This window comes from Festucalex cinctus, chromosome 2 (assembly GCF_051991245.1).
Source record: "Festucalex cinctus isolate MCC-2025b chromosome 2, RoL_Fcin_1.0, whole genome shotgun sequence".
Taxonomy (NCBI): Eukaryota; Metazoa; Chordata; class Actinopteri; order Syngnathiformes; family Syngnathidae; genus Festucalex; species Festucalex cinctus.
The window spans coordinates 10,800,147-10,823,380 of NC_135412.1; the positions used below are offsets into that span (position 1 = coordinate 10,800,147).

The 23,234-nt window shown below is 40.6% G+C and overlaps 1 protein-coding gene across 4 annotated transcripts in view; it reads right to left on the reverse strand.

Annotated features, from left to right (window-relative positions):
* Positions 1–406: 406 nt before the first annotated feature.
* nfatc2a (nuclear factor of activated T cells 2a) overlaps positions 407–23,234 on the reverse strand; it is a 29,946-nt gene continuing 7,118 nt past the window's right edge. For 3 of the 4 annotated variants that reach the window (XM_077512802.1, XM_077512804.1, XM_077512805.1), the window contains 8 exons: positions 23,066–23,234; positions 18,998–19,200; positions 18,593–18,765; positions 17,205–17,345; positions 14,594–14,649; positions 14,378–14,510; positions 12,321–12,995; positions 407–1,503 (listed from right to left, as the gene is read on the reverse strand). In XM_077512802.1, the coding sequence (XP_077368928.1) occupies positions 1,448–1,503; positions 12,321–12,995; positions 14,378–14,510; positions 14,594–14,649; positions 17,205–17,345; positions 18,593–18,765; positions 18,998–19,200; positions 23,066–23,234 (1,606 nt within the window). In that variant the 3' untranslated portion in view covers positions 407–1,447. The remainder of the gene's footprint in view (positions 1,504–12,320; positions 12,996–14,377; positions 14,511–14,593; positions 14,650–17,204; positions 17,346–18,592; positions 18,766–18,997; positions 19,201–23,065) is intronic. The other variant, XM_077512803.1, reaches the window with a different exon arrangement.

The following is a 23,234-nucleotide window of genomic DNA, read 5'->3' on the forward strand; positions in this document are numbered from 1 at the left end:
ACACTTTAAAGCTTGCAAGTCAACTTCCCCGATGTCAGTAAACCACGTGCTATGCATGCTAATAAAAAAACCCCAAAAAAAACAGCAACTTTCCAGCGGTTGAAGCGGTTAAAGAGCTCAGAATTGTTCATTCGGTAGTCTTACCGATTCAACGTCTTATCATCTGGTTGAAACGTTTCTATCAGCGCCGTTCATTTTTCATTTGTCGCCTGAAAAAAAAAAAAAAAAAAGGCTGAGTGTGAAGTGAAGGTGTCAAAAAATAGGTGCCAATACTACTACTAAAAAAAAAATGTTCTTATGTGTCTAATTAATCAGGGCTACAATTCCTCTTCAAAACACTGATGAATAAAGATTTTATTATATTTTGATTGACAACAGATGAGACAATGCAGATTTTGTAAGGATATAGTTTATTACTACTTTCAAGAATAAAAAAAAATAGTAAGACTTTTTAACTTCAACAGTAAATAATGCATAATTAAAAAGTGAACAAAAACACAATATTCCAGATATAAATGAGGCCTCCCTTCAGTTTTCCTTGTAACAAACAAAACAAAATGAACAATATGTGGCATGATAGAAACATAAAAGACATGAGACAATATAACAAGCTACATATACTTCAGCATGAAATCACACTTTGAGGTTTACATTTACACACAAAGGAGGGGGAGATTACATTCAAGATAAGGCAACTTGCAATTGTGCTGTATTGGCTCAATGGCAAACATATCAATGCAATATCACAAAATAGAATATTCTGTTTTATAAAATAGGTCTGACTCTACCTCGCTATGTATTTCTGCTTTTTTCCCATTTGCAGTTTTTCATATAAAAGCATTTAATTTATTAACACATATAAGGCAAATAATCAAATTAAGTTGGAACATGTATGAAAAAAAAATATCTTCTTTTCCAAACATAGCAAACTATTTTAGGATAACAAAGGTCGAGTTCTGTTTACAAATGCCTGCAAGAATATTTGCGCCTAGGCAAGACTTTGGCAAACTGAATATACTGTCATTATACTGTATAAAAACTCTGCTATATACACACAGGAAAAGGTTCAGAGAAGTACAAATACAACAGACGCGCTTGTCATTGCGAAAGGCCACTTAAATTGTGTCAAAGTGCAGATTGTCACCGACTGAATTTAGAATTAGAACACAAACTACAATCATGAACGCAGCGTCGCAGGCACTCGCACGCACACACGTTGGTGAAGGCATCCCTTTATTCGACATTACAAACTGTACTTTTGAGATGATCAACTGGTTAAGATGGTTTATTCTTCATTCATGAGTAAACAAGCTCAGGTTAATCACCAAAATAAGGCACAGTTTTTGTGCATTCTATGTACTGGGCAAGCGGGGCGCGGCGTTGGTGCGCAAATCGGAGGGCCTGGTGCAGCATGTGTGACGTCATTTTCTGCTTTGGAGCTTCACTTCTAGGATTGCCCTCCAGTTTCAACGCCAGTCAAGTCCTTGCAGATGATCTCATTCACTGCAAAGCACAGAAAGAAAGAAATATTTCAGAAGCAAATAAATAAATACATAAATTAATAAAAACAGCAGCAGGTGATGCCTTAAAATATTGATTGTAAACGGAAACTTACAAATTTGTTGTGGTTTACTCAGCTACTATATTTTTGTTTATGCTCTGCATTCAGAGGGCATATTTGCTTTACGATATCTGTAGATTGCTATGACATGCGTGATGTATTAACCATCACGCTCATCAATCATTACTGATTGTTAAAAAAAAATTAAGTCAACGAGTGTGGACGAGTGATGAGCACATATTAATTCAAGTCAAGAGTTCCTGGGGCTCTGAATCTCTGCATGCCGGCGGCCATATTGTGTGGACTTTCAATGATTTTTCACCGTTTTCTCTCCCATTCCAAAAACCTCTGTCTTAGGTCCCATGAATACACAAGAATTATTATTTAATGTAAAAAAAAAAAAAAAAAAGGCATTTCAACAGGGATGTGTAGACTTTGTATATCCACTGAATGCAGTACGTGCCCTGTGATTGGCTGAAGACCTTCCAGGGTGTAACCCCACCTCTCACCCAAAATCATGACCCAAATGAGGAAAAGCGCCACAGAAAATGGAGGAACGGAAGAATGAAGTCAGGAATGTTGAACGTGATCAAGCTAAAGGAGAAAACGGCTACAAAATGGCATGCAATACTCAGTAGTAAACAGAAGAGTGCGCTGTTGTTTCAGTCTCCATTAGGTTCCAGTCAGAAGAAGCAAATGAGCTTGAGGCAAATAGTGGAAAGTTAGTTGTGCTCATTGTTAAACAATTAATTTATAGTTTAATAGTGGGTATATAAAATATGCAACACAACTAGTCCAAACTTCAACTTTGCTCTTTCTTTAAAAGTAATCTTTTGTAAAATAATTAAAAGTTTGGGTAAATAGTCCACTTCCTAGTTATAAATGTCATTAAATCACATCACGTAACATGGAAAAGATTGCATTCTTAATGCCTGGTTATTTATCCCCCCCCCCCCCCAATTATCTTAGTTATGATTTAATTCAATAAAAAAAATAAGGACCCCCCCCCAATTTATTAAATCACCTAAATTCAATACATGTAGGCTACATAAAAAGATAGAAGGTGTGTTCATGTCACTTCCTGCTGATGACATAACACCACAAGCATGGGCGTTGAAATGGAAAGTTTGTTCACACCAAAGTTCTAAAAATAGAAGCCCAATGCATGGAACGGGCGGCAAAAGTGTTTTGACAGGGTGCTTACAAAATAAAAGGCTTGCAATCAGGATTGAATGAGAAAGATTCCTTGCAACGCTCCACAGCGAGTGTTTGCTGCCTGCTGGCCTGACGCAACGAGGAAGTTCAACTTGCTGTCAGTCAGCCTGCTTGAACAATGACGAGCGCGTAATAGAGATCGGCACGATACGCGGGGCATTTCGCGGTGAAGATTTTACATGAGAGGGTGTGGCTAAAACCTCCAGCATCGAATACCGCGGCATGGGGAAAATCTGTGGTGTAAAGTTGGAATTACACAGCATGCTTCAAATTACACGAGTCAAAACCGTGACCTTTTTTTGTTTTGTTTTTTTGTTTGCTTTCAGGTACGGATTCGTACTGCATTCACTTAAAAAAAACAAAAAAAAACTCATGTTTTTCTGACTAATTTTTGGGGGGAGCTTTTTTTTTTTTTTTAGTAATTTTTTGTTTTTGTTTTTCTGACTATATTTTTGTGTTTTACTGAATATTTTTTTTTTGTCATTAAAAAAATTCAGAAAAACAGAAAACAATTACTCAGTAAAACAGGGGGGGAATATTATTTAGAAAAACAGAAAAAAAAAATATTCCAAAAAACAGAGCACCAACTTCTGTTTTCCAGAATAATTTTTTTTGGACCTCTGAATGACTTGTTGCAGACCACTGACCTATATATGCTTATATATATGCTTAATATTTACAGGTTTCTGCAGTATACTGAATTATGTGATGCCCTTGCATGTGAGAAAGGAGAGCCACAGTTGCCGCTGCGCAACGCCGGGAGAACAGTACGACACAGAAGCTGCTGTCAGCCACAGCTCTCACCATGACACTCACGCCAATATTACAGAGTTTACACACTACCCCACAAAGCCCCGCCTCTTCAAAGTATACGCATGTTCACAGGCACTACAATATGTACAGTACTTCCAATACACTTTATTCTATGTATTCAATCAATTACAAGTATGTTTTAACAAATTTATGTGGAAGGAGTAAAACGATTTGAAAAAGTTCTTATAAGGTCTCTTCATATTGTAAATTTTACACCTTAACATATAGGACACAGATAAACAAGTCAAACTCATTGTCATCAATTTCAGCACAAATTATACGATGAAATGCAATGTAGAGTTCAACCAAAATAATCTGGAAGAATATGGCCCAAAAGTCAAACAAAACATACTATTAATAAAACAACAACATTTGTCTCACTGCTAGCTTAACGCTACACTACAAAGGCCAGCATGTAGTTGTGATGTTGGGTCGGAAGTACGGGAGACCAGCAGCCAAATTGGCTGTCAAAACAAACAGCTCACGTAATCGCTGGTCAAGCGTGTGTGCGTGCGTGTGTACGTTGGCGCTTAGCGACGTTCCGGGCCGCCACTGCTTCCACTGTGTCACTTGCGACTCATTAGGTCCGATGACTAACGCCGGCGTTTCGAAGTGGGCCAAAAAAGCTCTTTGCTTGCTATTCAGGCCATGACGTAGCATGTTGTGTCTGTGCCTTTGGTAACCATGGCGACGCACAGCTTTGCTAATGTTATCTGAAATATAGTACACATTCCTCTGCTCCTCTAAGGTAGACCAGTATTTCCCTAGCTATATTTTCATTGGAAAAAAATTCACAGCATACCGCCAATAAAATGTCACAAAAAGTGATGATCTTGTCTCAGTCAGTTGACTCAGAAATGTACTTAGTTTATGTTGCATGAATACCAACAGGTGGACACGTGGGTTACTTGTACCTTCTGCCATATAACTAAAGCACATTAATTGTTCTGCCGGCCAAAATACGTCACTGGCATAGATAGATCAACAAAGACATGCTTGAAATTAATAATCACAGAAGCCAACATGTTTTGATAAAAGGCGATATCTGGCCACCCAAATCTATTTGATAAACAGCCATCAATGCATAAGGAGTGAATCATCATTTATATTTATGACAACTATTTTAATGCACACTTCGAAACCAGCAAGTGTTATATGTGGGAGGAGCATTTTACAAACATGCCAAGGACAAGGCACAGACATGTTCCCTATTTTGAAGAGCAGTGGAGATTTTTTTTTTTTTTTTAACAAAGTAACATCATTCACTGTTGTGCTCCATTTAAAGCCTTCAGCAACATCGTGGTGAGTCAATGGGTGTAACTAAAAATACAAACAAACACCTCCATAACAGCTCACTCATATAAATAGCAATTAATAGCAAAATAAGCAAAACCACAAGGGGACTTATTATGGAAATGTGGCTGTTAAATGACTTGTATACAAATAGCAGGGTCACCCATCAAGTGTGATTTTAAAAACAACCAAATAAGAATCAACAAGATCCAGTGCCACTTTCAACTTTGTGACATCCCGAGACAGATCAGTGTTAGCTTTTGATAAGCGACAATTAATGATGTGTCCATGCGCCACATACACACAGTGACCTGCTGCATCCACAAGTAGAAGCAAGCAGCCGGCGAGATCCAACCAAAGTTCAGACTCCGTCCTCCCGCTGTCATGGTGACTAAAGTCGAATGGGTCAGCACGAGACAGCACCGTGAACCGGCTGATTTCAGAAAGATAAGAAATCATTTAAAGCACATCACAGACATGCTATTAAGATAACTCTTTTCAATTGTGGAAACAAAATGATCTCCCCTTTAACTCATTTGCTCCCAGAACGTATAAATACGTTCTATTTTAAATATTGCCATCGTCCCAAAAACTTATTTATGTTGTTGTTTTTTTTATGCTACAGGATAAAGAAAGCCTCTGACATGAAGAGGTCGCTTAAAGCAATAGTAGTTATTACAAAAAATGGCCAACGGGTGGCAGTAGAGTATAAGAGATCAGCCAGTGCCATGTTGCAACAAGCTTTTTTTTTCTCCAGTGTTTTTAACAGATTTGTGAATAATGATGAAACTTAGCTATAATGCTAATTGCTGCAAAACGGAAATATATACAAATATACATATATATTTCCTTATGAAAGAAGAGACTCTAATCTTTCTTGTGGTAGGTTCCATGTTTTTCTAGCAATAGAACACAATATTCTGTGGGCCAAATCAGTCAAAAATCCTGTAAAACAGCCAGGAGCAAAGGGGGTTACTTTAGTGAAAATGGATGGAAGTGAATGAGTTAATGAGCACTGAGTTTAAAATTGTATTGTGTAATAATTTCAAGTGAATAAATTAAATAATAAACAAAAAAAGTTGTAGACTAATTAAAAGTTGGATCCTCGCCTTGTAAAAGGTCAACACAGTGAAATCTAAGCACATTTGGTCGGGTGAGATTTACAAGTAGCCAAACTGGATTTTCTGCTGTCGTCGTCACATCAGCTGCCATGTTTCTTTTAAGTCAGTAGTGGAATTTGCTTAGACACCTTCAGGCCACTATCATCTCACCGCCATAGCCGCGATACACCCCACCCCCCACCGGTGCATGAAACACGTCAAAGTGGCGCTTTAACTCCATCTAATGAAGGCTTGGCACTCCGGTCGCTCTCTTCAATAGAAGAGTGTCTGGCTCCCGAGACCGGCGCCATTGGCCGGAGACACAAGCGGCCTGCACAGTAGCCGAGTCAGGCGGCAGCACACGCCTGCTGAGAGCTGGAATTGACGTGTTTGTGCATCCTCATGCTTGCTTGCGGAGGTGGGAAGCACTGAAAAGTGATTGGCAGCTAACTGGGTCTGTGTCAAAACTTACTTTGGAGTTTACCACAGATGATTTGGGACAACAGGCGGGGCACACCTGGGGTTGGTTGGCAACTAATTGCAGGCTACATATAGATAAACCACACATACATGATGGACCGTTTGAAGCAGGGATGTCCAAACTTTTTCCAAGTGGCCAAATACATAAGAATGGAAGGAAGCAGGGGGCCACTCTATGTTTTCAAACATGCTAAATGCTACTTCATTTTTGTAGCGCTTTTCCATCTTCCAAGGCCCTCAAAGCGCTTTACATTCGACAAGTCATTCACCAACTGATGACGCAGCATCAGGTTCAGTATCTTGCTGAAGGATACTTCGACATGGTCACAATGGGATGGGATCAAACCCGCAACCTGTGGATTGGAAGACGACTACTCTACCACTGAGCCACGCCAATACAACAGACTGTTTGTACACATATTAACAAGTTGAACATTAAAAAAAAAAAGTACAAAATATGATTGTGTGAAAAACTAATGAATAAAAAAAAAATTAATTTACTACTACTACTACTACTACTACTACTACTACTAATAATAATAAATTGTGTAAAAAAAAAAAAAAGTCTGGTATCTTATTGTTACATGCATTTTTTGTTACATTTGAACTTTTTTCTTATCTTCAAAAATTCATGTTATCATGATTAAACTTCACAACTGAAACATAATTTTTTGCTAGTTTGCTGGCATAGCACCAACGATCAAAAGAAGTTGACTCTTTGGTAACTTGGGGTAGAGAGCTTTGCTGTCTCATTTAGCAACGGAAGGAGAGGGAGAGTCGGCAGGAAGTACTTCAGTTAACACAGTATATACTTGGGGTGTGCTTTAAAAAAAAAGAAAAAAAATCGATACAGCAATACATTGTTGCGGCTTGCATTGTGCTTAATAAAGAGATACTTCACTCATTGAGCCATTTTCAGCAGTAAAAAGTTAATATTTTGTCTATAATTAATGTGGTAACCATTATTTTTCATGTACAATTAGTACCTTTAAAAAGTAATTTTTTTTTAACTTGCTGTCGACTGATGATGACAACATCAGCTGTGCCAAGGAAGTAGGTAACGACCAATCATGGCTCAGTTTACTGACCAAACCCAGAAAACAGGTGAGCCATGATTGGCTGTTACCTACTTCCTCAGCACAGCTGATGTCATCATCAGTCGACAAGAAGTAGAAAAATTAATTCTTAAACGTATTCATTGTACATGAAAAATAATGAAGTTATCAAATTAATTCTGGACAAAATATGACTAAATAATACTTTTCACAGCTGAAAATTGTTCAATGAGTCAAGTATCTCTTTAACAAGCAGTTTTTGAACTCAATTTGCTTCAATTAGTTCACGAAAGAAGCAGAGTGGGTGACATGAGTGATACTGAAGCTTTTTGGGACATTTCGGCGGTTGATTCTCAGTTTTGCTATTCAATATGTTTTAATGAGACACAAAATGCACATTTTGTCTTTTACACAAAAGCACTTCTTTTCAACCTTTGGTTTCCTGCTAGGAAAAAGGTACCAATCCTTTAAAACTGGCCCTAAAGATGTAATAAGGCCTCTGGCCTACTGTGTGTGTGCTAAGACGAATGTGTGTCCAAGCTGTCACTGTGTGCTTTATCTCCCCCGATCTTCACCTGATGGAGCCGTTTCACCTGCTCCGCTGCCTCTGACTATTTTTTTCCACACCCACCCACTACGACCGTGGAGGTCGAGCCGCCTTTCCTGCTTCTTCTGAACTAGCTCACCGACGAAGGTGGACAGCGCGTTGTCAAGTTTGAACAGGAGCGTGCAGCATGGGAACGCGCGTGTGGGCTGACAACAGAAGCGCTCTGTAGGAGGGAGAAACATACCAGGTTTGTGTACGGCACCCAAGAGGAAAAACCTGACTTTCATTTTACGCTGCCAGTTGAGATACCACAGACAAATGACAGTTAACGCCACGCAAAATAAACTTACAGTATACCAGGATGTGGCCTCCCACGTCTTCCAAAATGACAACACGTGCGTGACTGCTGCCGGCAATCTTGCAAATGCGGGGAATGCCCCCATACTTTTTCCTTGTTTTCAAGTGTGTAACAAAAGCACACTATGGTATATTAATATATATATATTACCTATGTGGCGGTATTGTAATAATATAAGCAGCAGATATTTGAACACAAACGGTAGCAACACATGTAGACAGTCAATGAAAATACTCACAGGAATTTTCATCCACTGCAGAAAAAAAAGACAAGTATTACTGAAGTTTGCTTAGTCACTAACAGTGGTTTTAAAATTCTTCTTCATTTGTGTCTGCATGATTATATTATACTGCCCCCTGTGGCCAAGTCGCACACAACAGAAAGAGGTGCAGTAAGTTCACCATAATGTACATCTAGCATTTTCTCATAGGTATACGCATACAAGGTTTGGTTCTTTTGTCTTTGAGTAATTTAGCATAGCCTCCTAAAAGACAACGGTGCAGTGTTAATAAATTAGCCACTTCGTCAAAGATTATGTTAACTCTACCTGAATTTCCACCCAGTCTAATTTTCAATCAACTTTCCTGTGACAATTAATTATTTTTCCACCCCAGAATGAAGATGGCTCTGTCACAAGAAGAACAAATTGATTTTGTACTGGATGGTCTCATCGAAAAATTGCAGAAGAATTTAACCTTTGACCTAAGGGCTGCTCGGTTATGGAAAAAATAGTAATCACGATTATTTATTTTGTTATAAAACAAGAACTTGTTAACCAATTTAAAAAAATAACAACACTATAATTATGTAAGTTCCTTTTGGACCAAACAGAATTTATAATAATATATATTTGTAATAATATATATTTATTTACTTGTGTTGGCAAAAACTTGAAGTTGGAGTGCAGCACTTGCCTGTGCAGCAGGACGATCATTTTTTTTTTTTTTTTTTTTTGGGGTACAAAATCTACAAATCAATAAAAATTTTAAACGTAAAAAACAAATAAAAAAGATTAATACAAATAAAATTCTTTGAAACACTATAATTATGCAAGTTTCTTTTTGGATGAAACAAAATTGATTAAATTAGTTATTTTAAAATTTAAAATCGCCTGTGTAAAAAGTGCATTTTGTAGTGATTGTATTTGATACAAAACGCCTTGCAAAGTTTTATGCACATGATTCTATTTTTTGGTTTGTTGTGATTGTGATACTACAGATCATGCTAATTTTCATCATCATAAACGTGATATGGAAACGTTGCATTGTTTCATCTCTATTAGCAAGTATACTAAATTTAGCGAACTAAATGATAAAGTGTTCAAGTAGCAAGGACACAACCAAAAACAGACAAACAGACCCTTGTCTTGTCACACACAGTACAGTGTTAGCATCCACGTCTCATTTTAACGGCTGCCCTTTCTGAAGGCTTCCTGACGTCAGCTGCACTGCCTGCGATGGTTCGACAGTACAGTAAACAAATAAAATACTATCTTTTCAGCACAAACATAGTGCCATGGCAGTAACAGCAGAAAAATATGTAAAAGGCAAAGCTGAACAAACACTCAGAGGTACGCTTGGCTGTCACCTGCTTGAGAGGACGCGAGTCAAACAGTATCACTGTTCTCCCCAGTGTTCATTTAACAAGTCACAATCCTGTTGCTGTTTACTGCGCAGGGAAACCTGGTGAGCTCCATCCAAAAAACACAAATTCCATTGCTGGTTTCATTTTTTCCATCGAATCCACACAACCCTTTCCTTTTTCCTAAAAAATGACCCTCCGCCCTGGCGTCTATCTCGCGCACATCGTGCCGGATTGCTGGAGCAGAGCAGCTGCAAAAAGCAATTTGGAGAGCCAGATTGGCAGAATCCTGCGGTTGGGAAAAAGTGAATCCTCTGGTGGGTTCCCCCGCAGGATCTGGAGGGGGCGTGAGGGGGATATGAGGCCAAGGAGAAGCCCCGGCCAACTACAACAAACAAAGAGGCTTTCCCCGGCTCTCCCAGGCAGACCGTTCCACTCTTTGACAATGGTTTCCATGGAAGTTGTTTTCACATCATAACAGTATCAAAGTGTCGGTGGTCCGGGGCGACACTTTATTCTCCTCTCTTTAAAAACCAAAAAATCGTGCGCTAGATAAACCCATGCTTTCTAGAAGTGTGACAATATATCGATATGGAGATAAATCATGATACTTTTTCTCCTGACAAGTATCACGATATTTGTTATGAATATACAACCACTAACGGCTCTGTTGTTCATGACTGATTGTGTAATTACTTGGCGGGCCACTAGGGGGAGTGCCTCATAAGAGTGGCGGGGAAATGGACGGAAGTCTTCAGGCGAAGAAGACTCATGAGCTTACTTTTACTTGTGCAAGACATTTACCTGTCCAGCAACTGACTCCGTTTTGGATACGTTTCTATGAAAAATGTGTATTATAGCTTCAATTTTAACATTTTAAAACTTATTTTATGGTTGGACTTTTTGAAGCACACAGTTTCTGAGGAATACGTTGATTTAATATTTAAGTAATTTTATTTATTTACGTTTGCAATGTTACACAAAAAAATTGTGTCATAGTTTATAAAATGAAAAAAATGACAATGTAACTGACATGTTGCATGACAATAGTGTTTACGAAAGACACAAATTTGTTTACAGAAAGTTGTCTCTTTTATGAAGACATATTGTCATGTTTTGTTTCATGTTTGTTTTGTTTGGTTTTAGATGTTTGTAGTGTTTTGTCCTGAGTGCTCCCCGTGTCTCGTTATTGTTAACCTTGTCCACCTGCTTGTGTCTTCCCTTCCCAGTATGTGTGACCTATCAGTGCCCTCAGCCTATTGTGTTTCCCAGGTGTGTCTTGTTAGTGTCTCGTTAGTGTTGTATTTAGTTAGGGGTGTTTGGTCACGCGTGGTGGTATCATTGTCTTGTCTTGTCCTGGTGTGGTGATGTGTTTTGTTAGTAACGTTTGCTATCAAGTCAAGTTTCTCCACGTCTGGTCAAGTTTCCTCATGTCAGTTCAAGTTTCTCCCTCATGTCTGGTCGAGTTTCTCCCTCACGTCCAAGCCAAGTGTCTCCCTCACATTCTGCCAAGTCTGTCCACATTTCACAAAGTCTGTCCTGCCAAGACTGTCCACGTCCTGCTAAGTCTGTCCACGTTCTGCCAAGTCTGTCCTGCCAAGACTGTCCACGTCCTTCCAAGTCTGTCCACGTCCTGCCAAGTCTGTCCACGTCCTGCCAAGTCCGTCCTGTCAATTCTGTCCACGTTCTGCCAAGTCTATCCTGCCAAGTCTGTCCACGTCCTGCCAAGTCTGTCCACGTCCTGCCAAGTCTGTCCACATCCTGCCAAGTCTGTCCACGTCATGCCCAGTCTGTCCACGTTCAGTCCAGTCATGTCAACCAGCTTCCCCTTTCCCAGTCAAGTCTTGGTGCCTGTCCTCTCAGGTCCCATACCGTCATATCATGAGATAATCGTTATCGTGAGTCTGTATATTGTGTGAGGTAACCAGAGTTTCCCACCCCTAATGCTAACATCTCACCCGACTACAAGAAGAGATTCCCAGCAAAGCTTGGAAAACCATTTGCTTGAAAATAAGGAAGTTGCACATCCCGCCCGCTGCTGCTGCCGCCTGACATTAATTCTGTCGGGGGGTAATGGGGTGGACAGGCTCAAGCGCAAACATATGAGTCATAATCAGTGTTATTTCCACCCTGGAGTGGAGTGTCACTACACCTCATGTTTGAAAAGAATGAGCCGTTTGATCACAACAAGGAGACGGCGATGATATTGTAAATATCCTTCAATTGTTTGAGAGGGGGTTAAGATCGCCATCTGCGTCTCGGCTGATAAACGCTACCACACACATTCAGAGTAAGTAAAATAAAAACATGAACTTACACTCACCATCATCTAGGTAGGCCTGGTCCAGGTTCTCCTCCTTGACCGTCACCCTCCTCGCTCTGTCGGCTGGCGTTCCCTCGGGAGGTACGCTGGCTTTCGGCTGCCCTTTGTGAGCGTACGCCTGCTGCTGGATGACGGTTGGGTATTGCTGAGGGGGGTTCCCGGCCATCTGAGGGGGTGGAGACGGGTGGGTCCCCTGTGGGGAGTAGCCTTCGCAGTAAACGACGGGCTGGTTGTCGGGCTGCGCTTGGTCTCCCGCCCGAAGCAGGTGGTGGTTGTTTGGGGAGAACTGGATGATGGGAGGGTGCTGGCCCGTACCCATTGGAGCGGCGGGTGGTGCCTGAGAGCCCGTGTGGACCAGGACGGAACGGTGGGGGTCGGGGATCATGGGCCCGGTCTGCTGATAGGTGCCCGGGCTGCTGCTCAGGCCTTTCCCTGCACGAGAGAAGACAATGGCCGGGCTCTGGTTTGGGAAGCGGGATTCTTGGTCCGGGAGGTTGGAGCCGAGGCGCTGGCACGAGGCCATGTCGGAAGCGAGGCCGTGCTCGGGGTGGAGGACGCCGTGCGGGTTGTGGTAGTAGGAGTGAGGGAGGATGCCCATGATGGGGGGCACGGCGAAGCTCATGTGGTCCGAGTCGTACTCGTCCAGGGGTTCGGTCTTGATGGATGGAGCTGAACAAAAACATATGGGCCGTCTTGTGAGAGAATGGTTTTGACTAAAAAGTATTGTCAACACTGTCTTTTTGTTTGTATTGCGCAAAAAAAAAAAATGTACTTGTTTGGTTAGCTGGACTGAAAATTGAATTTTAGAATAAATGCAGTATACAGTGTTCCCTCACTTTTCACGGGTGACACCCGTAAATAGGTGAATTTCCGCAAAGTAGAGGTCATTAAAAAAATAGTTGTCACCTTAACTCACTGTCTAGCATAAAAAAAACATATAAATACGTCTTTGGGACACTTAAGACATACAAAAAAACGTATTTACACTATACTGGGAGCAAATGAGTTAATGAGCTCTCCTTGGAGTTGAGTAAATGAGCAGCATCTTTGAAGTTAATTGCCTTCAATTAACTTCTGCTGCAAGTGCACGTGTTGAACACTGCGATCTGTTCTAAAAATAGCTCACCACCTATTGGACACTGACTTGCGTTGGAGAATTAAAATATGTCAAAACATTTTGAAATATTCTATATTTGGATTAAATGTAAAAGTGTAAAAGATTGTGTTAAATGAAAGAAAGAGCTGTTTATATTTACTCAAATATTACAAAAAACCCCCGACAAAAATATAAAAACTTAAAAATTTATTGGGGTACTCGCTACTGAAAACGGGTGGGATAAAAATCTGTGAGTGAATCTGCAATAAGTAAACCTCGAAGTAGCGAGAAACCACTGTACATAATCAGACAAAAATATGTAAAAATGCTAGAAAATTCCTACAAGTGATCTGAAGGTAATCTGGACAGTCTCCAGTTTGACTTCTAATTTACACTATGCTTTCTGTTTCAGGCCACCTTGGACTAGACGTGAACCATTTTGAAAAATAATCTAATTACGATTTATTGTTTTACTCTCAGTATTGTGATTGCGGTTTAATTATTTTTTCAATTAATCTGTATTACAATAAACAACATCAACAGATTTGTTATACATAAATGTCTTGGTCTTATAGGTTAAAATAAAAGAAAGGCAAATGAACTATGAATTACTTTGAAAGGCAATATTTATCCCCAGGTACAGGTACTCTTTATCTACAGATAAATTAGATTTGTGAACCAACTCAACAATAAGGGCCAATTGTGGAATGGAATGCAGCAGACTCTGGGCCAATCGAAGCGGCTCCACCCATTCCTTTTAAAATGAAGTACACACATGTTTGACGTTGCAGGAGCAGAAATTGACTCACTGGAGTCTGATCGTGATATTAGCGCGTGCCGTGTTTATCTAAGTAAAATGCTTCTTGGAGACCGCCTTCCCACCCCAATCGTTGCATTGCAGTGGACTCCATCATTGCATGTAAAAAAAATCCCAAGTATCGTGTGCTGATCTTACATGGCAGAGGTGTGTAGGTGAAGTGCTGGGGCTGACTCCGTTTCCTCTTCCCGTTGACCACGCAGAAGGTCACTTTGACAGGATGGCAGAGGGACGAGTCGCGGTAGGCCGGTACCTCCACAAACAGCATGCTCTTCAACACAACAGCAATCATTCAAAAAACTCCATTCTACCTGGACTCGCTCCACCACCTCATGAGTGTGATGTCATACTTACTGGCTGGCTCTTATCTTTGTCCACGGTCGCTTCCATTTCCCAAATTTGCATCCCATCTGAGAGGTGAAATCAGAAGTTGGTTACGAGTCTATCCAGCCTAAATGTTGCAGTTGAGCTCATCTGACATCTGGACTGAACACAATTTCAATTGACTGCCGACCTCTGCCAAATGGAATGCTACATTCGTGTTTGTTTGACTTTGAAGGCTACTTCCTGGTTCATGTAGGATGATGTAAGTAGATGTTATACATAATAGACAGCTCCATTCACTCTAGTCCATCATGGAGAAAAACTCCAGTGGAAAATGGTAAATATGAATTCGTCAATGCACACCAGTACACAAATTCACCCTGCTCCAAAATATCCACGATATACTAAAATATCTTGTTTTTCAAAGATTGGGAATAATTTGTGCCTTCACTTAGTGTTATCTCACCTGCAGGTATGTCTTACCACAGCATTTGAGTGTGAATATTTGTTTTTTGAAGTAAACGTACTCCTGAAGTCGATGCCAACATCCCTTTAGGATTTGAATGGGATCATCCATTCACTTTAGCATTAGCAATGTTTTAAAAACGAAGCTTATTTTGTATTTAAATATACATTGGATGTTCTTATTGCCGTGTGTTTAGTTTTACAGGTAACATCAACTGGGGTGTCATTAAACAGCTTAAAGGACGCTCAGGGACAACAGAATCACATACGCTACGCACTTGCTTGTGCTAATGCTATGCAAGCAAAATGATGCATTCAGGGTACTTTCATAGTGTCGGAAACTTCAGTTTTCTTATAGTATAACATTTTAAAGGGAATATGGCCCATTGTTTTGGCCAATGTTTGAAGGGCAATAATCGGCCGATTATAATCGGTGGCTGATTAATCGGTCAGGTCCTAGTTATTTGTGTCAATAGACTATCAAGAAAAGCAGGAACTGTATTAAATTCGTGAACAAAATGCGTATGTTTCCTAAAAACATAGCATAGGCGCTGCTCCCGCAGGGACAGACTGGGAATTACGCTCCACATCAACAACCATTTAAAGATTCAGAGAGATCACATTTTGGCTGCCACGTAACCATCATCAGAGAAAAAAAAAAAAAATCGCAAGCGTAAACGTGAAAGCACGCGACCTGACATGTGGTGCTCCTAAAATGATTCCAAATGTTCCTGTAGCTGGGAAACCCTTTTGTCAGCATGCTAATTAAAAACGCACGGCTTAAATGAGTCAGATGGGGAGAAATGAGGTGGGTGTTGTTGGGGATTCCACACGTGTTGCCAACTTTCAAACATCAACTCCACTCTCTCTCGATGACTTCTCTCTTGGCACTTGCGTTTGTTTGCACTGTGTTGTAACTCCACTAAGGGAGACCCCGACATTTGTTCGCCACTCTGGACGTGATTATGAGAGGAAGTGGAAATCAGAAGGGGGTTGGTCCTGGCATCACACACACGCCGGCAGAGCTCCAGACAGACGCAGCTGTCTCCAATTCAGAGGGATTCCGCAGTTGTACCCGTCCACAATTTGATGTCATACACAAAATCCTCCACAACACCGGCAATCCCTTTCCGAAAGATTTCCTTTTCCATGTCTGCTTCACTATCCGTTTCTGCCGCATGTCGTAACACGCGGCAGGGAAACCCATTGTGGAAAAAAAAGAAAAAAAAAAAGGATGAGATCGGATTCATCTGTTAAACTGTCATTTTAGTTGAGGTAGCTGGTGCAGTGCAAACCACAACGAGCATGATTCGAACCCTAATGACACTCAGACTCAGACATACAATCCCTTCCTTTGGCCACATTATTCTGATTAAAACAACACTGATGTTGAAACACTTCAGAATATTCAGAACGAGATGACCCCATTCAATCAAAAATAATATTATGAAATGTGTTGATTGTGAAACTGATTTATTCAATTTATTATACCAACATGCCCACTCTTATAATGTGAAAAATTGGTTACTCATGCATCTATAAAAGGCATAGTAAATCAGAGTGAAAGGTTAGAAGAAAAAAAAAGGAAATTATAGTTATAATTTAAAACGTAACATTAATCCAACGGCTATAACATTCTAGCAATAATGTTAATTCGACCGCTAGCTAATGCTGGCTAACTTACTAGCTTGTAGCATGGAGCCACAGTAGCCACTGAAATTGTGTGTAAAGTTGTTTTTCATCAAAAATACGAGAGAAAATTTGATGTGACATAGTTTTAGAAATGCTCCGAAATATTTAACTAAATCTGCTGAGAAAAAAAATATACAGGGGTAAAATGATTGTCCTGACTAAAACTAGACTAAATTGTTGACAGCTTTTGTTGACTAAAACTAGTCGAATACAATTATGTTTTCTTGGACTAAAATAAAGACTAAAATGCTAGATTTATAGTTGACAAACAGTAAACTAAATAAAAACAGGATGAGGTTGACTAACTGTGATAACAAAGAACAAGTGGGATTGAAAGTGGACTAAAATAGACTCAATTTAAAAATGGATGATAAAATGAACACTATCAAGACAACGTGACATCCAGATACAGTGAAATTAGTGATTTGCTGAGTCAGCGCTCCCTCTGGGAAATGACTTGAGAATATGAAATGATGCCACTCACCCTGCGTTTTCTCCATGAAAATCACTTTGGAATCGGCGCTGAAGTTCTGCCCGCTCAGGATCATCTGCTGGCCTCCTAGAACCGAGCAGCTGTCCGAGTCCTGCTTCTCCACAATGGGAAGCTCGTGTGCCGAACGTTGGGCTGCAAGGGAGGCACGCCTCTTAGGAACATTATTTACCAGCTATCAAATTCAGGAAATTAAGTGCCAAAAAACATCATTTGTGCAACATATGAATATGTCAACTTCCCCCCAAAATGTTTTGATATCAGATAGATATTTTGAGTTCTTATATATGCAGTCGAGCTTCACTTTACTGCCTTTAAAATTTTGTTGATTGCTTACAGAAATTATACCTTACTTAAGTTAAATATGTCTACTGTTTTTCATTTTATGAATAATGTTGCCAGGAGTTTAGTTTCACCCTGAATCATAAAATCTGTGGGAAAAAAGTGTTATGGTCATTTATCATAATTTTGAATGCGGTTAACCCCGTCAGCCAGTTATAAGAGGGTGTGAACACTTGAGCAGCCAGATTATTTTTGCTGTTTAATTTTGTATTTCCCCAATTCTAATCTTTTTGAATTTTTTTTTTGGTCACATCAATGATGGAAAAAGTTTTTAAATGATTTATCGTGGTGGCATTTTCATATAACAAAAACCTGACATTTGAACAGGGGTCTGTAGTAAATTGTACAAACTTATACTAATTCATGCTACGTCACGACTATATAAACTTAACTCCGCCTTAAATCAAGGACCACTGGTACACTAAAGAAGGCAGCTTGATGTTACTATGGCAACATTAGACATGCACTTTTGCTTATCACAAGATGGCATATCATATAATAATGGCGCTTCAATGATAAAAAAAAAAAAAGAAAACAACTGCTGTGTAACGTGTCGCTTCCTCTTCCTCCACTTAATCATCATGCAAGTGAAACAAAAGCGGCAAAGGGGATTTGACAACAAACAACCCCGCGACCTTTGAACCCTCGCGCACCCAGGAGGCTAACGATGACGCCCACCCGACAGATGTCTCGCGTGCAGACAGGTAGAGGCGAGATTTTCCCGGCTAGAAAACAGACAGGAAATGACGCCTCGTAAATGTGAATTTTTGGGGGGTTGTTGTGTTCCTAGCAAAGCTGGATTAAAAAAAAAAAGACACTCTTGTTTGCGTTTTGATTACACCCGTCGCTTTAATAAGACTGTGTAAACATACTTGGATGTAGCCAAGCTGCACTCACACAGTCGAGCAAACACAGTAAATCACGCTGCCGCGCCAGCATAAAGACATCTTTGATTGCTGGACGCCGCTCCAAACTCATTTGAATGTGTTAGTTGGAGGATCAAAAATTTATGGCAGAGACTGAAAGCTAATTTCGCTTACAACACTCGATGGGATGCGAGGCCACTTGTAGAGAGACGTGCTGTCCTCCGGGCTGGGGTATGTGCACGCGGAACACGAGGCGGACGCGCGTGTTCTTTCGCCCGACGTCCGTCTCGCCCTTCCTCAGCTCGATGTCGGCATTCCGCAGCTTCAGGATACCAGCACAGTCGATTCTGTGTGACGGAATGAATAAGCGCAGTGTTGGTTCAATGTCGGCGTGTTGGGATGCTAATGTTAGAAGCAGCCGAAGTAGATGTCATGCTAGAAATGAATCGTTACGCTTACGGTAATTTTTTTACAGACAAGATGAAAGAGAGTCCTAATTCTAACCACCTTGTGCAACCTTTGGATTTAATTCAGACTTCAATTGGAGAAATGCAGAACCATATCTGATGATGTTCTCACATTGCTCTCATGTTGTTCTTTGGTTCCAGGGGCATCTCCAGGACTTTGGTTCCATTGACAATCTTCTCAAAACTGTTTGTCGTTACCGTCTTGCCGGTGATGCGGTGCACTTGGTAGAAGGCGTGCGGCTTGAGAATGCGCTCGTCCGCCGTGCCGATGAAGATCTGCAGGCCCAGCGCCTCTTTGCCTTTGTAGCCGCGCAACTGCGGGAAGACGGCAAAGAGGGGTTTTCCAGTTGCACAACGATTAACAACTAATTGCCACATGGCAAGCAAGTGTATGCAAAACGTTAAACCGGTTGTGTGTCTGGCATTGCAAAACGACAAATATGATGATAGGCCAAAAAAAAAAAGAGTTCAAATGCCGCAGGCTAGGCCAACAGTAGGTCAGTCCATAACTAAAACCGCAGTATTTTTGTTGTGGCACGACAGCATTTTCAATTTGTGTTGTTGTATGTCATCTGTTTTTATTTCAAACTGTATTTGTCTGTATTCTGACGTCCTTGAATGTGAAGTGTTAGTTCAGCAGAGAGCTAATCTAGACGCAAAGTGTTCTTTCTTCAAGCTGTTTTGTCATAAATGTTGATTAAAAGTGCAGTGGAACCCAAGATCATAAAGGCACCAATTCAGGAACAATTTAGATACAAACAATAATATTCGGTTCAGGTCTTGGCATGGATGTGGAAGGCTCAGTTAATAATAATAATAATAATAATAATAATAATACTAACAAAAATAATAAAATTGAATCACACTTTTTTTTTCAACACTCAAACGGAGCTAGCTAGCTTAGTGTGCTTGCTAACTAGCTAGCAAGAAGGACAAAGCATTCCCAGCCAGCGAGTGATAACCAATGACCAGACAGAAAGGAAAAATGTTTGGCAAACAACTCTTCTTGGTGTAGCTACCTGAAAAAAAGTGCTTGTTGCTGATCACACCTCTTTACCTTGCCTTTGCCATGCAAAAAGGTAAACATTACTTATTGACGAGAAGAGATTCATTCTATTTCCATTCATTTCAATGGGAAATATTTCTTCACTAATGGAGTCCCGGAATGAATTAAGTTCTTGAACTAAGATTACTATAAAATAACATCACTGAACTGAATCTCTTAGGGCATAACATAAAGGGCAAATAGTTGAGTTCAGCAATTCACAAAGGTTCGGTTCCACAGAAACAAACTAACCTTCCTTCTAGCTAGCTAGCTAGCTAGAAGGAAGGTTAGCTTCAGGTTTTGCTGCCACATTAATTAAAATGGTCCACTTTTTAAGGTATGTAAACTGAGTGGGACTCGGGAGAATTGAATTTCAATGCCTTCTTGTAAATAGTTTTGTTGTAGCCAATATGTCAAAATCAATGACACTTCTTGGAATGACAATCAGTATTATGAGTTATATATGTCTGCTTAAAAGACAGGAGAATGTACTTTTTCCTCCCGGGAGAATGACATTTCACATCTTTGTAACATCTTTGACGACGGCCAGTAACTATGGCAACAGCAGGGAGTGGACAGAGGAGAAACCAAGCGCAAACATGAGCAGTCGGGCGGTTGTCACGGCGACATCCAGGAGCAGTGAGTCATGACTGAGCACGGGGGTAGGAAAAGTAAAGCACGAGGGGTGGTCACATGGAGGGAAGGGTACAAGGACGACAGGAGGAAGGAGTAACAACGTGGAGTGCAGCCGTGTCCAGCCAGGCAGAACCCACCTGAGGCCTTTGGCCAGTGTGGAAAAGATGCAAGAACAACATAAACAGTCTACACTGTGAAAACGGGAATGGGACTCGGTGGAGCACAGGCCCAGCAATGCAATTTTGAATCAAAATTTCAAAACCAAATTATCCCCGTCTATTTCCTATCCCGGTTCTCCTGTTCAATGCGGCTGTGAGCTGGAGCCTATCCCAGATGACTTTAGGCGATAGGCAGATTACAACCTGGATTGGTCGCTAGACAAACATTCACACTCACATTCACACCATTACTGTGTGCAAAGTTTTGAAATTGAACTTATGCTGCCTGCACAGAAGTCATCAGTGACGGAAATCAAATCATCTGTAAGCCATTTATGTTTAAAGGTTGCTATTTCAAAATGAGTTTGAAATGATTAAAAAAACAAAACAAAAAAAAACTGTTGGAATAATTGTGGTGTAGCTTCGGTTTCAACTACTAACATCGACAATTTTAGGACTGTTTTTACTATTTATGGCAGAGCTCAATCTTGCACTGTAATCAATCAATACTGTAGCACACAATCGACTGAGTTTTTAGCAATCAATTAATTACGACCGTCCGTAAAAAGAAATATATATATAAAACGCAACTCCATAAAATGCCACTTTCACCAATTTGCAGTTTAAACCTGAGCTAAAAAGTAGAGTTGAAACTGTGAGGCCCGCTATCAACATTTCTTGACATATCAAGAGAAATGTGACCCAAAAAGCAGTGGCAGAGGAAGTCAGCTTGTTTGTGTGGTTGAACCACTTGAAAGCTGCGTGACGGATATTCAAAAAAAGAATATGTGCATTTGAAGTTACGAGTCCACCCTAGAAAATACTTCTGAGAAGAGAATGATAACCCCGGGGATGGGGTTTTATAAGCCACGGCTTCAACCCCTTTTTCTTTTCGGATGTTGCAAAATGATGTGTTGTGAGGTCTGTTGTAATAATGGTTTCTAAAATACATTAAAATCAAAACTAAAAAATAGGATGTGGTTGTACACACTATTACTGCTTCGAGGTGGATGGAAAAGCCAAAGTTAGTCCCGGTGCACAAACACAGACAAGCGCTAGCACTAGCTAAGCAGAATCACGAGGGAGAAAATGGCGGACGAGAGACAAGATGGCGGATGACACACGGCCGTCGTAAAGTCGAAATGTCGTCGGTCGAGTGCGTCGTAACTCGGGGACTCCCTGTACTGTATTTCATCATAGCCTAGCTTTTCTTGAAAATTATTGAACGTCATTTGTGGTAATGCTCATTTTTATGCTATAAAGCTATAAATTTATTTTATAATGTACATCTTTGGCGATAATTATTGATGATGTGTACTGTGAGTGTGAGATGATAAGTTTGTTGGATTGTGTCTTATTATATGTGTTTAAATGTGCCGATTAAGTGTGTTTAAAGACCAGAAAAAAAATGAAGTGCCCTGTGCACAATTTGAATTGAGTTGTGAATTGGCTGTTGTTGAAAACAAATGCCGAATCAGATTTGTTTTTTCACGTCTCTGTATGCGTTATGTGTGTACGTGAGAAGTATACATGCGTGAAAGCTACATTTGCGGAACATACGTTCAGCGGATGCCCAGAAGTAGTTAGGCCTACGTGTGTATAGGAACATTTGGCTGGCTAATGAGTATTTAAATTCAACTGTTAAGCCGTCAGTCAATAGACCAAATACTGTATGCAGCGTATGAACACGTCGCTGTTCGCCTCTCACACAATCCTCGCAACAAATGAAAAGGAGTTTGCAAACTTGGACGTTGGACCTGAGGGATGAGCTAGCTTAGCGCTAGCTCGGACGAGACTAGTAAAACACAACGGAGATGGAAAAAAAACAAAAAACATCCTGGCTTCTGCCATTGGCCAGGGAATGGTGCAGAATCCTGGGGATGAAGGTAAATTATTTTAAACTAAAAAGGAAAAAAAAACTTTCCATGGGTTGACAGTTGATACGCTGTGTCAACCCGCTGGTGTGGGCTATACTCCGATACGTTTGAATGAGATGATGAAAATAAAGCGCTATATAAGAGCACTCCATTCATCATTTATATGAAATTGTACTTTTCATTTGTTGGACTATGATGTTTTGTTTTCGAAACAGTGCAAGATGCGGACTGATCGAATGTCATTCGCTGACGTTAACATTGAATGACGAACTGAGATTTGGGTGCGAGTCTGAGCTCGAGTATTTAAAGGGAGTGTTTCTATATCATGGATTTCACTGATTGCGGGGGTGGTCTGGATGGTAACCCCCGTGATGGAGGAGGGTTTGGTTTATTTACGATTCAAATCATCTGCGCCGCTTCGCGCGAAGGCTGATTAAAAGGTAAACTGGCGCTCGCGGCGGTACCTGCACCACAGGGTGTCCTCCTGTGTGGGCCTTGACGGCGCCTCTACTTCCCTCCGTCTCGTAGTGAGCTCTGTGGTGCGGCTTTGGCTGCACCTCAATATGGAGCTCATAGTGGTCTGTGCGGCTGGGCATGGGCCATTCCAGAGGGGGGAGAGACGCCAACGGGATA